Source organism: Lepidochelys olivacea (assembly GCF_965140295.1).
Source record: "Lepidochelys olivacea isolate rLepOli2 genome assembly, chromosome: 1".
Taxonomy (NCBI): Eukaryota; Metazoa; Chordata; order Testudines; family Cheloniidae; genus Lepidochelys; species Lepidochelys olivacea.
This window is the reverse complement of record NC_140411.1, coordinates 47,147,399-47,159,849: the sequence shown is the minus strand read 5'-3', so window position 1 is coordinate 47,159,849 and position 12,451 is coordinate 47,147,399. Positions and strand designations below refer to the sequence as shown.

The 12,451-nt window shown below is 42.7% G+C and overlaps 1 protein-coding gene across 1 annotated transcript in view; it reads left to right on the top strand.

The window, feature by feature from the left end:
* The window catches only part of FLT3 (fms related receptor tyrosine kinase 3), a 75,401-nt gene that overhangs the window by 21,525 nt on the left and 41,425 nt on the right, over positions 1-12,451 (top strand). The window contains exons 3-5 of the mRNA XM_084617271.1: positions 3,089-3,294; positions 4,527-4,642; positions 8,944-9,061. Of these exons, the coding sequence (XP_084473397.1) occupies positions 3,089-3,294; positions 4,527-4,642; positions 8,944-9,061 (440 nt within the window). The remainder of the gene's footprint in view (positions 1-3,088; positions 3,295-4,526; positions 4,643-8,943; positions 9,062-12,451) is intronic.

The window sequence follows — 12,451 nt, the reverse complement described above, 5'->3', positions numbered from 1 at the left end:
GTTTCACTCAATCAAGCAATTCCCTCTTCATTTCCCTCACCCTTGGTGGACCACAGTCACCATGGGTGGTGCTGTGCATGGTGCTGTGCACAATCAATCCCAAGCAGAAGAGTCAATAAGCCTGTCTTGTTTAAAGCTTTAGGGGAGCAAGGGAAGGGAGTTCTGAATCTTAACTTTCAATTTACATTGTGACTGTACCTCTTTTATCTGCAGCTGCTGCCATTGTGGCCTTGAGGAATTCCCCACACTCATCCGCAGAATGATTGAGCCAGATAAGGAGAAAGAAGAGGACTTGGGATGACATGTTCAGTGAGATCCTGCAAGCCAATGCTGCATCAGACTGTGAGCAAAAGGCCTGGAGGGTGAACATGGCAGACAGCCTGAGGAAGGAAAGTGTGGACAGGAGAAAGGCCCAGGAGTCCCAGCGTGAAAAGGAGAGGGAGATGCACCAGGACATAATGGGGCTTCTCCAGCAGCAAAGACAGATGCTGCAGGCTCTTGTGGAGCTACAGGTTCAAAAATCACAGGCTCGACTCCCTTCGCAGCCCATGAAAAACTCCATTACAGCACCTCCCTACAGCCCCCTCAACTTTCCATGTGGCTTCACGGGCTGCTGCCCTACCCCTAGCATGCCTTCCAGCGGGACATGAAGGACAACCACCGCTTCACATACACTGACCTGTGAAAGCCACAGTTGCTGTATGTGTAGGTAAAATGGACATGAATGTTCATTCCCTTTTTAAGTTCTGTTCCATTATTTTATTAAGTTTTTAATGTATTTGCTTTTACATTGCACAGATTTTGCTTTGCCCTGGTTTTGTTACTGAATAAAATTATATTATCTGGAAAATAATTTATCTTTATTAGTGCTCAACGTATGCTGCTGAGCACCCAGCAGTTTTGAAAGCACCCACTTCCTTGTTACTGTACAGTGTGACCCAACTCATAGGATCAGTGATAAACACAGTATACTAATCAGTGTACTGTCAGATTAATGGGTGCATTGTCAGTGTTATATTCACAGATGTACATCAAGCACCACACAGTTCTTAACAGGCCCCAAACCATAAGGGCCAGGTAGTGCACAATACACCACAATGTATTACTGTGGCTCACTGTTAAACTGGTCTTTCAAAGCCGCCCTGATCTATATAGCTCCGCGTTGAGCTCTTCTAATAGCCCTCGCGTCTTTCTGTTCAAACTCAGCAGACAGCTGTTCCACCTCTGCCCTCCACTCTGGTGGCAACTTTTCCCCCTTTGCTTCATAAATATTATGCAGGTCACATCAGGCAGCTATAACCATTGGGATGTTTTTTTCCCTGAGATCCTATCTTGTGAGTAAACAACACTGTGTCCCTTCGGTCTACCAAAAGCTCATTCAATTGTCATTCTGCACCTGCTGAGCTGGAAGTTGAATTGTTCTTTGGTGCTGTCAAGGTGGCCATTGTACCAGGGGACAGAGGTGCAGGCTGGATTCCCCAAGATCACTATTTGCATTTCAATATTGCCAGTTGTAATCTGTTGGTCGGGAAAGAAAGTTTCTGCTTGTAGCTTTCTAAATAGTCCTGTATTCTTAAAGATGCAAGCATCATGCACCATCTCTGACCAGCCAACACTGATGTCAGTGAAGCATCCTTGGTGATCCACCAGTGCTTGCATAACCATAGAAAAGTAGCCCTTTCTGTTGATGTATTCTGTGGCAAGGTGGTCTGGTGCAAAAAATATGTGTTGCCTATTGCTCCATTACGGTTTGGAAACCCCATTACTACAAATCCATCCACTATGTTTTGAACATTGTCAAGAGTTACAGTCCTGCATAGCAGTAGAAGATTGAATGAACCTCCGCACTTGCATGACAATGGCCCCCATAGTGGATTTTCCTACTCAAAATGATTTCTCACTGACCAGTAGCAATCTGGCACTGCAAGTTTCCACAGTATGATCACCACTTGCTTCTCCACTGTCAGTGCAGCTCTCGTTCAGGTGTTCATGCACTGGAAGGCTGGGGCGAGCTTGGCACACAGGTCTGGGAACGTAGCCTTGCACATCCGGAAGTTCTGCAGCCACTGCTCATCATCCGAAACCTGCATCACAATGCGATCCCACTAGTCAGTGCTCATTTCTTGGGCCCAGAAGCCCAAGATTCCACAATCTACAGCTGCTTCATGAACACCACCAATAACCTTGAATTGGCTCTCGCTCTGTGTCCTCCAAGAAATTGTCAGGTTCCACGCTGATTCCGTTCCTTTTACGGCTCTGCAAATACTGAAGGATCATGTATCTTGTGCTTTCAATGCTTATGACAATACTGCAGAGCTGTGCAGGCTCCATGCTTCCATCAGAGATGAAGGACAGCGAGGAGGGCTATGCGGGTTCATCGGACTTTTAAAAAAAGACACAAAACTTATGGGCTATAGATGACATTATGTGATACAGACAGTTGCATGCTGGGAAGTTGACCCTTTGCTCACAGTTAGCCCTGCACAACTCATTTCTGCCCCACCGTGCATTGCCAAAATACCCCAAAAGAGTGCACTGGTTGGTGGCAGTTTGCACACTGGGATACCTGCCCATGGTGCACTGCACTGTGCATCAACACAAGCACTCCTGGTGAACGTGCCCAGCATTATACAAGGATCCAAGTGTGCGCACATATGACTGATAAGCTCTGGCAGCTTTATGCCAATGTGACTTGTCTCAACCAAAGCTTGTAGTGTAGACATGGCCTTAATCATTAGGAGAAAGTAGCACATTACTGATTGAACTGCTACTAACTATGCTGTCAGCCCAGAAAGTAAAACTTGTTAGTATAGCACAGATCTTCCTGCATTTGTTCTTTCGGCAGAATTAAACATATTTGATGACTAGGTATCAGAGCTAAATTGAAGAGGGAAACAAGAATGAAAGTATAGTATTAAGATTACTTTTGTTTATAATTACTATGCATAGGTATGTGTTATCAATAGGTGTAGGCATATTTTTAATAGAGTGAAGTATTTTTTAATAGGTGAGCGTCCTTTTAAATGTTTAAATCTGAAAAACCCAGTTACCACCATTAGACATAGCAATCTGTTTTATTGCAATGCAGATGCCTAGTATTTCGGAAGATCTTGGTTGTGATTTGAGTTCTCAAAGCACAGAGAATGTCTATGAAACAGCAAAAAGTGTGGAAGTTGACGTGTTTGGAGACATTGAATTAAAAGTGATCATGAATATTTCAGAGACCATTTCATGCCTTTGGGTCTTCAAAGAGAACCAGGCTGACTGCAAACCCTCACTGGATTCAGAAAACCGGTAGGTAAAGGGCTGTACTGAATCAAAAAACCTAAATGGGATACTTCCATTAGAGCATGCAAATGGGATATTTTCCATATGAGAGAGCTTATTTATCATTTCTTTTCACATTACTTGTTATATTCCTAAACCTATCTATCTTAATTATTATCATCATCACTAAACTGCATGTTAATTATAGCTGTTTATACAAATATGCATGAGGAAAGCAATGAACTCTGGCTTTATAGTTTACAATATAGTGATTCTTTGCATTTGTATAGCACGTTACATCTGAGGATCACAACAGACTTTACAAACATTCATCAGTTCAAGCATCACAGTGCTCAAGTCAAAGAAACCAAGGCATAAAAAGGTTAATGCAATGCCTTGCCCAAGGTTACACTGCAGATCATCATCAGAGCCAGAATACCACCCTAATTCTCTTGACTGTGTTCTAGCCACAAGTCCATACTTCCACCCAGAGAGTTGAGAATAGCTGGGGTAGGACCAGAGGCCTAGTGTAGATGATTCCCCTGCAGGGTGAAACCCATGGGGTGGCCTCTTGGCGAGGAAATCTCCATGGGAATCCTGTTGCGTGGGCCCCGATTCAGGAAAGTACTTGAGCACACACTAGTCTATCCTATTCAGGACAGTACTTAAGCAGAACTTTGAATCCCACTTGGGATGAGTGCTTAAGTGCAGTCCTGAATAGGGATGATTACATGAATCAGGGCCATTGTCTATGAAAGCACTTTGGAGATTGAATGTACTGCATGTGTGTTAAGTACCACGAGCCTAGAATTCTGGTTGTATGGGTTAAGCGTAATGCCAGTGTATTCTTCAGCCCACTCCCCTCTGTTTCAGGGGTTCTCAACCTTTTCCTTTCTGAGCCCCACCCCAACATGCCATAAAAACTCCACAGCCACCTGTGCCACAATAGTTGTTTTTCTGCATATAAAAGCCAGGGCCTGCATTAGGGGATAGCAAGCAGGGCAATTGCACAGAGCCCCATGTCCCAGGGGGGCCCCCCAAAGCTAAGCTGCTCAGGCTTCAGCTTTAGCCCCAGGTGGCGGGGCTGAGGGCAGTGTGGCTTTGGCTTTCTGCCCTGGACCCCAATGAATCTAATACCAGCCTTACTTGGCGGACTCCCTGAAACTTGCTCAAAGCCCCCCAGGGGGCCTTGGACCCCTGGCTGAGAGCTGCTGCTTCATCTGACATGAATGTTCTCTAATGTATTTTCTGTTTTACAGATATGTTGTTTCGCTGGCCTTTTCAAAAATAAAAGAAACTCAAGCTGGAAAATACACCCTTGCAGTGCATAGTGAAAACAATAACTGCACAATAATGTTTACAGTTCTCATAAGAAGTAAGTATGTGTCAAACCAAGGGAATCAATCTATCCATAGCGTGAGAAGGGGGAGGCTGAAGCCTGTATATGACCAAACCCTCTTTAAGCAGTAAAATTCTGTCAATTCTACACTCCATGAGACTTCTCCCTTCCTCAATTGCCTCTCCTCCCTCTCTTTCAGTTCTTGTATTGTGGGCTATTTTTCTTGTCACTTATTTCATGTATGGCTGCCTTGTTTTCCTTGGTTCATTGTGAAGGTTAAAACGGTTCTGAGTCACTACGTGTTGTTAAAGATGACATGCAAAAGATTATTTTTAAATGGGGCTTGTGCTCATTTCTCATTCTTTGTTACGTATTACGCACATGTGCGCGCTCGCACACCCACACACACAAACCCCAAACAAACAAACTATATTAAAAGAACATTATTAAGATTGCAAAATCAAGCACTCAAAAGTTAGGAAATGCCAGTTTGAAAGTTGCCTGTATAACCTTAATTTGCCCCCCCTGTGCAAATGCACTATGGTACAGTCCTTAATTACATGATCCCCTATTTTTCTATAGGTCCCCTTCCTCATTCAGTACCCAAGATGGATAGTGCTCACTTAATGAACAGCTATTCAGTATTTGTTATTCTCATTGTAAAAGTGGCCCCAGGCTTTATTTATACTATTCAAATGCTGCTCTGAATATAGAATTACTAATTTCCGCATGGGCTTTTCTGTCTTCACTATAGTATCTGAGTGAGTAACAAATGTTAATTTATTTTCACAACACCCCTGTGAGTTGGGGGAGTATTATCCGCATTTCACAGACGGGGAACAGAGGCACAGAAAGATCAAGATCAAAAGCATCCACTAATTTTGGGTGCCTAATTTGAGAAATTTACAACCTGATTTTTCAGGGTTCTCAACATTACATGGTGCTTTACATGTTCAAAATATAGCTCCCACTGATTTCATTTGCAACTGTGAGTGCTCCACACTTCTGCAAGTCAGATCCCAGGCTCTCAAGATGTGTTATACCAATAAAATAAAAAAATAAAAACCAGCAGGATCTTATTAAAGGGGAAAAGGCACATTTATTGTGAATACAGAAAGAATCATAGTAAGCAGTTAGTTATAGCTATAACATTCCATTCAATCTCATATTTATTCACACATTCATTCATACACACACAGGTTCTGCAAGGTTGTTATCATAGTTACCAGCCTTAGAGTTGCTCATGCCAAGCCACTGGCCAGGTGGCCTGGACATGAGGAGGGATCAGGGCCTTGTCAGATGTACATCTGATGCTCCTGGAAGTTGGTTTGCAGAATCAGACCCCAAAGTTCTCACTTTCTAGAGTACATTTTTATAGGAATTTCTTCCTATGCCAGTCTTTGGGAATTGCTTCGTCATGCTGTTGCTGAATCAATCAGCAGATGGCACATTCCTGATAGCTCCGTGCTGCCAGATGTTATCTTGTTCTTTGGTTCTCCCATTCTTGAGGCTGTTGGGTGGATTCCAGTCTGCCCTCTGGGGGTCCTCTGGTTATTTCCACTTGACGCCTTCTTCAGCCGATGGACACTGGATTCTTAGGCTGGCACCTCCCTGATCATTCAGTTATTATCCACACCAAGCATCCATCCACATAGATCCTCTATCTCTATTTTAATCACAATTGTTTACAAAGTGAGATGAATATAACAAAAGGGCGGGGAGTCTCTGGGTGCTGTTTCTGTTGTTACAGAGTATTGCTTTGAGTCTCTCTCTGTGCGAGTAGTTGTGGTTACAAAGAATTGCTTTGAGAACAGACTCTATCTTAGGATGTACAAACACAATTAGCAGCTTGCAAGTTTCACACATAGAGGGAGAGAAACAGTACCAAAACCCAAGAGACCTCTTAATTAGTAATACCCTGGAATTTAAACTATGGGGAATCAAACTCATTTGTGATTTTAATACAGAACTTCTTTAATATGATCCAACAGATGGGCACCCAGAAACACACAGTTTAGTGACCACCTGTGAAAAGTTTGGTTTAAATGACTTGCCCCAGTCTCACCAGGCTCCTTGTCTCAATCTACTCCTTTCCCTACTCCCTGGGTGGGCTCTTGGCCCCCTTTATATTCAGGTCAGATTCTTTCCTACTCTGTGTTTCCTGGGTGCAGCAGAGGGGTCACTAAGAGAACTAGAGAGACAGGTTCCCGGCTCTCATTTTCAGTACTCTCAGCACCTCGCAGGAGCCATTATAGGGAAAGACTGGCTTCACCCCTGTAACCCTGGCCTGCAGCATGCTCAGTCACTCTGTGAGGATGGTCCATGTGCACTCACAAGGAACTGTGAGAGGCTGAAGCGTGCTCAGTGAAGACAGAATCTTCAGAGATTTTAACTGTAAACTGTAGTCTCCACTCAGCTTGTGTGAACTGGGATTTTTCATAGGATTATAACTTGGCCAAATATAGGTAGATTTTCACAGGAGTGGCAAAAGGCAGACCCCTGGCACACCCACCAAATTTCAAGTCAAGACTCCCAGGCGTCGGGGCATTAAAGCTTTTTTTTAAAAAGTCACTTTTTAACAAAAATGGACAAACCCCCAGTGTAGAGTTCCCTGGCCTCGTTCTTAGAAATGACCAAACTGTTCGGGCTGAAATAAAAAAAATCAGCCTGGGGCAGAATTCTCCCATCGACGTAAAAAGCTCTCCCGCCAACGTAGCGTTGTGCGCACTAGCGCTTATGTCTGCGTAATTCACGTTGCTCAGAAGGGTGGAATATTCCCAGCCCTGAGCGACATACACTTTGCCAGCATAGGCAGTAGTGTAGACATAGCCTTACAAGCAACAGGATCTTATAATCGGTAGTGTCAGGCAACCTTTATAATAGGTGGCACTAACAGCTCTGTCTACAAGAAAGAGGATCTAACAGGTTTTGCTGTTGTTTTTAAGAATTTTTTTCTGCTTGGTTTTTTGTCATAGAAATAGCAGGAATATCAACTCCATTCTTCCCTAGTTTTGTTGTCAGACTTTTGTTGTAATTTCACTTGTTCTCCAGTCGTCAGAGTTTTCCACGCTAAACAGAACTTACGTTTCTAATATTAAAATCATGCAGCTAAAAAACCATCCAGGCCTTCTGTACAGATTATAAAGACACAAGCGAACAACAACAAAATGCGTGAGCCCAATTTTTCCCTTTGCACATTGCCTTTAAGATACCTAAAGTACGAATCAGGAGCAACAGTCAGTCTTCTCGTCAGAAAAGTTAACTTCATAATCACAGTTGAATTTAAAACAAAATCAGTGTTTTCAGTTTTAAGTGAAGTCAATATCAGTTTTGGTGCAATAAACTTTCAAGCATAGTCCAAATTGGGAAGCTGGTGGGCTCAGGGGATTGGTAATGGTTTATGGAACTTTACACTTCTAGGTTACAGATTTATGGTGGTGAAGTCATTAATGACTGAAAGTCATTATCATTTATTGCTTTTCCACTGTGTATATGAAATGAGTTGGTGAGAAGTGGCACTCCTCCGTGCAGTCTCAGTCGATTCTTCAAGGGTTTCAGGAAAATAGACTCAGGAGCTGATTTTCAGAGGTACGAGGACTCATAACTCCAGATGAAGTGAATGAAAGATAAAGGTGTTCAACACCTCTGAAAATCAGGCCCCAGATTACTCTCTGATTCCTACAGGCAATTCCTTGAAGTCAGAGAGGTGACACATTTACCAGGTCAAGGTTGAAGAGCTTATACAAACGAGGACCTTAGACAAACAGTTCTTTACTTTCCTCAAGCGTTAAAACCACTTGAAAAAATATTATAACAAACAAAGTGACGTAATATATTATGAACTGAGCAAAACAATTTGGCCTAATGTTGTTAACATCCTAAATATGTGGTGTGGCAAAGCTCAAATATCCGAAGACCAAATTTTGTTCTTGAATGCCTGCGCATTGCTCTCATTGAAGTTATTGCTGTTGTTGGAAGTATAGGTATCCGAGGGTAGATTTTTTGCCTTCTGGTTTCTTCTTGTACTTTGTTTATGCGTAATACAATCAGCCATCTCAGTCTGACACCTGCTGTCATTTTTCTGCTCCTAACAAGAAAAGTTGACTGGCTACTGCTTACATATATGTCTAAATCAGTGTTGGATTCTTATGTCAGGAAGTCTGTCAAGATTATTTAAAGTGACAGACTGGTTTGTTTTATAAATCTATAACTCAGACACAAAGCATATAGCCTCCCAGTTCACAAGTGCTCAAAGTGTCCTACACATTAGAAAGATGGATAATGATGTTTTCAAAATATTGCAGCATGTCTGAAAATATTTGCATTACTTTTAATAGGTAAACCAAGGAAGCCCTATTTCATAAAAAGTGAAAACTTGACCATTATAAACTGCATATCCGAAAGCTACCCTAAATCAGATATTGAATGGTTATTTTGCAGAACACCTGATGACAGGTATCGTGCATATAATGCTACCTTTTTTTTTGTTTACTGAATTTTAAGGTGTAAGTCTTGATGTCTTCCTAAGCCAATAGGCTTTATACAGCATGATGTATTTATTTTTGCTGTGATTGAACCTGAACAACTGAAGGAGAATTGTGGAGTCAGATTTTCAAAAGAGAATGTAGTGGATGCTCCCATAAAATTTCACACACACACAGTGTCCTTAAAAAACTACATGCAAAAACTAAGTGCATATGAGTGCAATAGGTGAATTCACATTTTTGTATGAGTTGCGGTGTATTCTTGGAAAATTGGGCCAATGTATACTTTTCGAAACTTTAGGCACCCTAGTTGGAAAATTTTGGCCCAAATCTAAGCATTTTCACTTGACATAGCTAATGAGTTAAATATATTTATACCCCATAGCCCTCTATTTTCCATTTCACTAAAACCTAGCTATTTTGAGAATGAATGGGGGTTGAAGGTGGGAAGAGTGTAATTAGAAATTTTATATCTAAGTTTGCCTTTCCTTGTAGCTTTAAGTTTTATGTATGATACATGGTTCTACTGGCAACATGAATATGTTCCAAGAAACATATCAGGTCATGCATAAGTAAATTCAACATTCAGTATGTTTTCATACAGGGTGCACGTGTGATAGTGTGGATTTCTCTCCCTCTCGAGTGCCTGAACCACACAGGGATTTATGAGTCTTCAGCAGCCTTCAGACTACCAGGACTGTGTCTTCTAGCTCAAGTCGTAGAGGCTCATAGTCAGGGCTGGCTTTACCATGAGGCGAACTGAGGAGGCCGCCTCAGATGCCAGACTGTGGGGCGTGCCACTAGGACCCAGAGTGTAGAAAATTGTGTCTGCTGTTGGTGCATATGTATTCTCTCTGCTCTAGATGCACAGAGATGGTGGAGTGCTGTGCTGGAGGAAGGAGGCACAAGAGACATGGCAGGCAGGCAGGAGAAAAGGTGAGAGGGAATAACAGAAAGCAGCAGGAGCTGCAGGGAGAGAGAGGAGGAGGAGGAGCCTCTTATGTACCTCTCTAGCACCCCCAGGAGCCTGGACTGATTAACACCAGCTTCTCAGGGAGCTTCCTGTTTCCTGCTGCTTCCCTGAACCCACTTGAGAAGAACAGGCAGTCAACTGAAGTAGTAGGAGCCAGTTAGGCCCTTAAGGTGCTGATATCTTCCCTCACTCAGGCCCTGCTACCAGCCTGCTTATTTCTCTCCTTTAATTGAGTGTTGAGAGCCACTATAGCTGGCACATAACAGCCGTCATGAGCGAAAGAAGAAAACGCCCCTCTGGGGCAGCATTCAGAAAAAGAAAGAAAGCAAAGGCAGCTTTTCTATCTGAGCAGGAAGGAGCTCTCCTGAGATACATAGACACAAATGTTCACAGTGAGCCTTCCGGCCCCAGTGAGGATGTGAGTGGTGAGAAGATGACTGATCTTCCAGTTAGTCAGAGTGCAGGTGACCTGGCAGCTACTGCAGCGTCCATATCTCCATCTCAAATGGATGGAACCATGCACATTCCTGAAGAAAAGTGTAGATCAGAGAAGAGTGTGGTGGAGGCACAAGAAACAGCTGCTGCTGAGTTTAGTTCCTTAAGTCTAGATAATCCAGGACTGTGGGCCCACTTGAGCAGTAGCCTGATGGACTTCCTTGTACTGCATGGGCCACAGCAAGTGAAAAACTTCATGTTCCCCAAAGACCATGAAAATAGAAGTTTCCATTCAACACATTACTGGCGTGAAATCCCCAATGGTGACGAGAGGCCATGGCTTATGTACTCAAAACCCCAGAATGCTGCATACTGTTTTTGTTGCAAACTCTTCGAGTCTAATGTTCCAGCCACATTGAGTACTACAGGAACAAAGGACTGGAAAAATCTGGCTAGAAATCTGGTATGTCATGAGAAGGCAGCAAATCACCAGAGAGCATTCCACGGGTGGAAAGAGCTTGAGATGAGACTAAGATTAAAGGCCACCATAGATGATCAGCATCAAGAGAAGATTGCATCAGAATCTCTTTACTGGCAAAATGTTCTGAAAAGGCTCATTGCCATTGTGAGAATGCTTGCTACCCAAAACCTAGCACTGCGTGGCACTTCAGATCAGCTGTATGTGCCAAACAATGGAAGCTTCCTTAAAATTGTGGAGCTGATGGCTGAGTTTGATGCTGTACTCCAGGAGCATCTAAGAAGAGTCACCACCCAAGAAATGTATACACACCACTACCTTGGAAAAACAATTCAAAATGAGATCATACCATTACTGGCAACAAAAGTCAAACAAGATTGTGGCAGATCTGAAGTCAGCAAGATATTACTCTATTATTTTGGACTGCACACCTGACATCATCCATACGGAACAAATGATTTAATGGTGGGTTTTGTAACAACAACAGAACCTAGTGAAAATGTCCCTGCAATGGTGACTGTCAGAGAGCATTTTCTAGAATTTATTGACATTGGTGATACTACAGGAACGGGTATGACAAACGTGCTTCTTAAAAAGCTGGAAGATACGGGAATTGTGATAGCTGACATGAGAGGTCAGGGCTAAGATACAAGTGCCAACATGAGAAGAAAGAACAAAGGAGTGCAGACACGGATACGAGAGTTAAACCCTCGAGCTTTTTTTGTCCCATTCAGTTCTCATTCATTGAACTTGGTGGTCAGTGATGCAGCATCAGCTTCTAGTGAGGCTGCTGAATTTTTTAATGTAATTCAAAGCATCTATGTATTTTTCTCTGCATCAACTCATTGATGGCAAATTTTGAAGCGACATCTGAGAATATCCTCTCTGACACTGAAACCACTGAGTGCCACACGATGGGAAAGTCGAGTGGAGGCGATGAAGCCTATCAAATTCCAAATTGGGAAGATAGATGATGCCATAGTTGCCATTATGGAGGATAATGCTATGACAGGAACTGTTCATGGGAGAACAGTGGCAGAGGGAAATGGAATCACCAGAAACATAGATAACTTCAAATTTCTGTGGCTTAGTGTTCTGGCATGGCACACTGTTTGAAATAAATGTTGTGAGCAAGATACTCCAAGGTGTTGACCTTGATATATCTGGAATGGAACAACTGGACAAAGCAAAGTCATACCTACAGTCTTACCGGTCAGATGAGGGATTTCAAAATGTTCTGAAGAGTGCACAGAAGTTAGCAGAGGAACTTCACACTGAAGCTATTTTCCCACCCATTCAAGAGTACAAGAGTCACCGAAGAAGAAGACATTTTGATTACTTGGCTCGGGATAATCCCATAAGAGACCCCAAACAACAATTCAAAGTTGAATTCTTTAACCAGATGCTAGATTGTGCAATACAGTCAGTTGAAGAACGTTTCATGCAGCTCAAAGAACACAGCAGTATATTTGGGA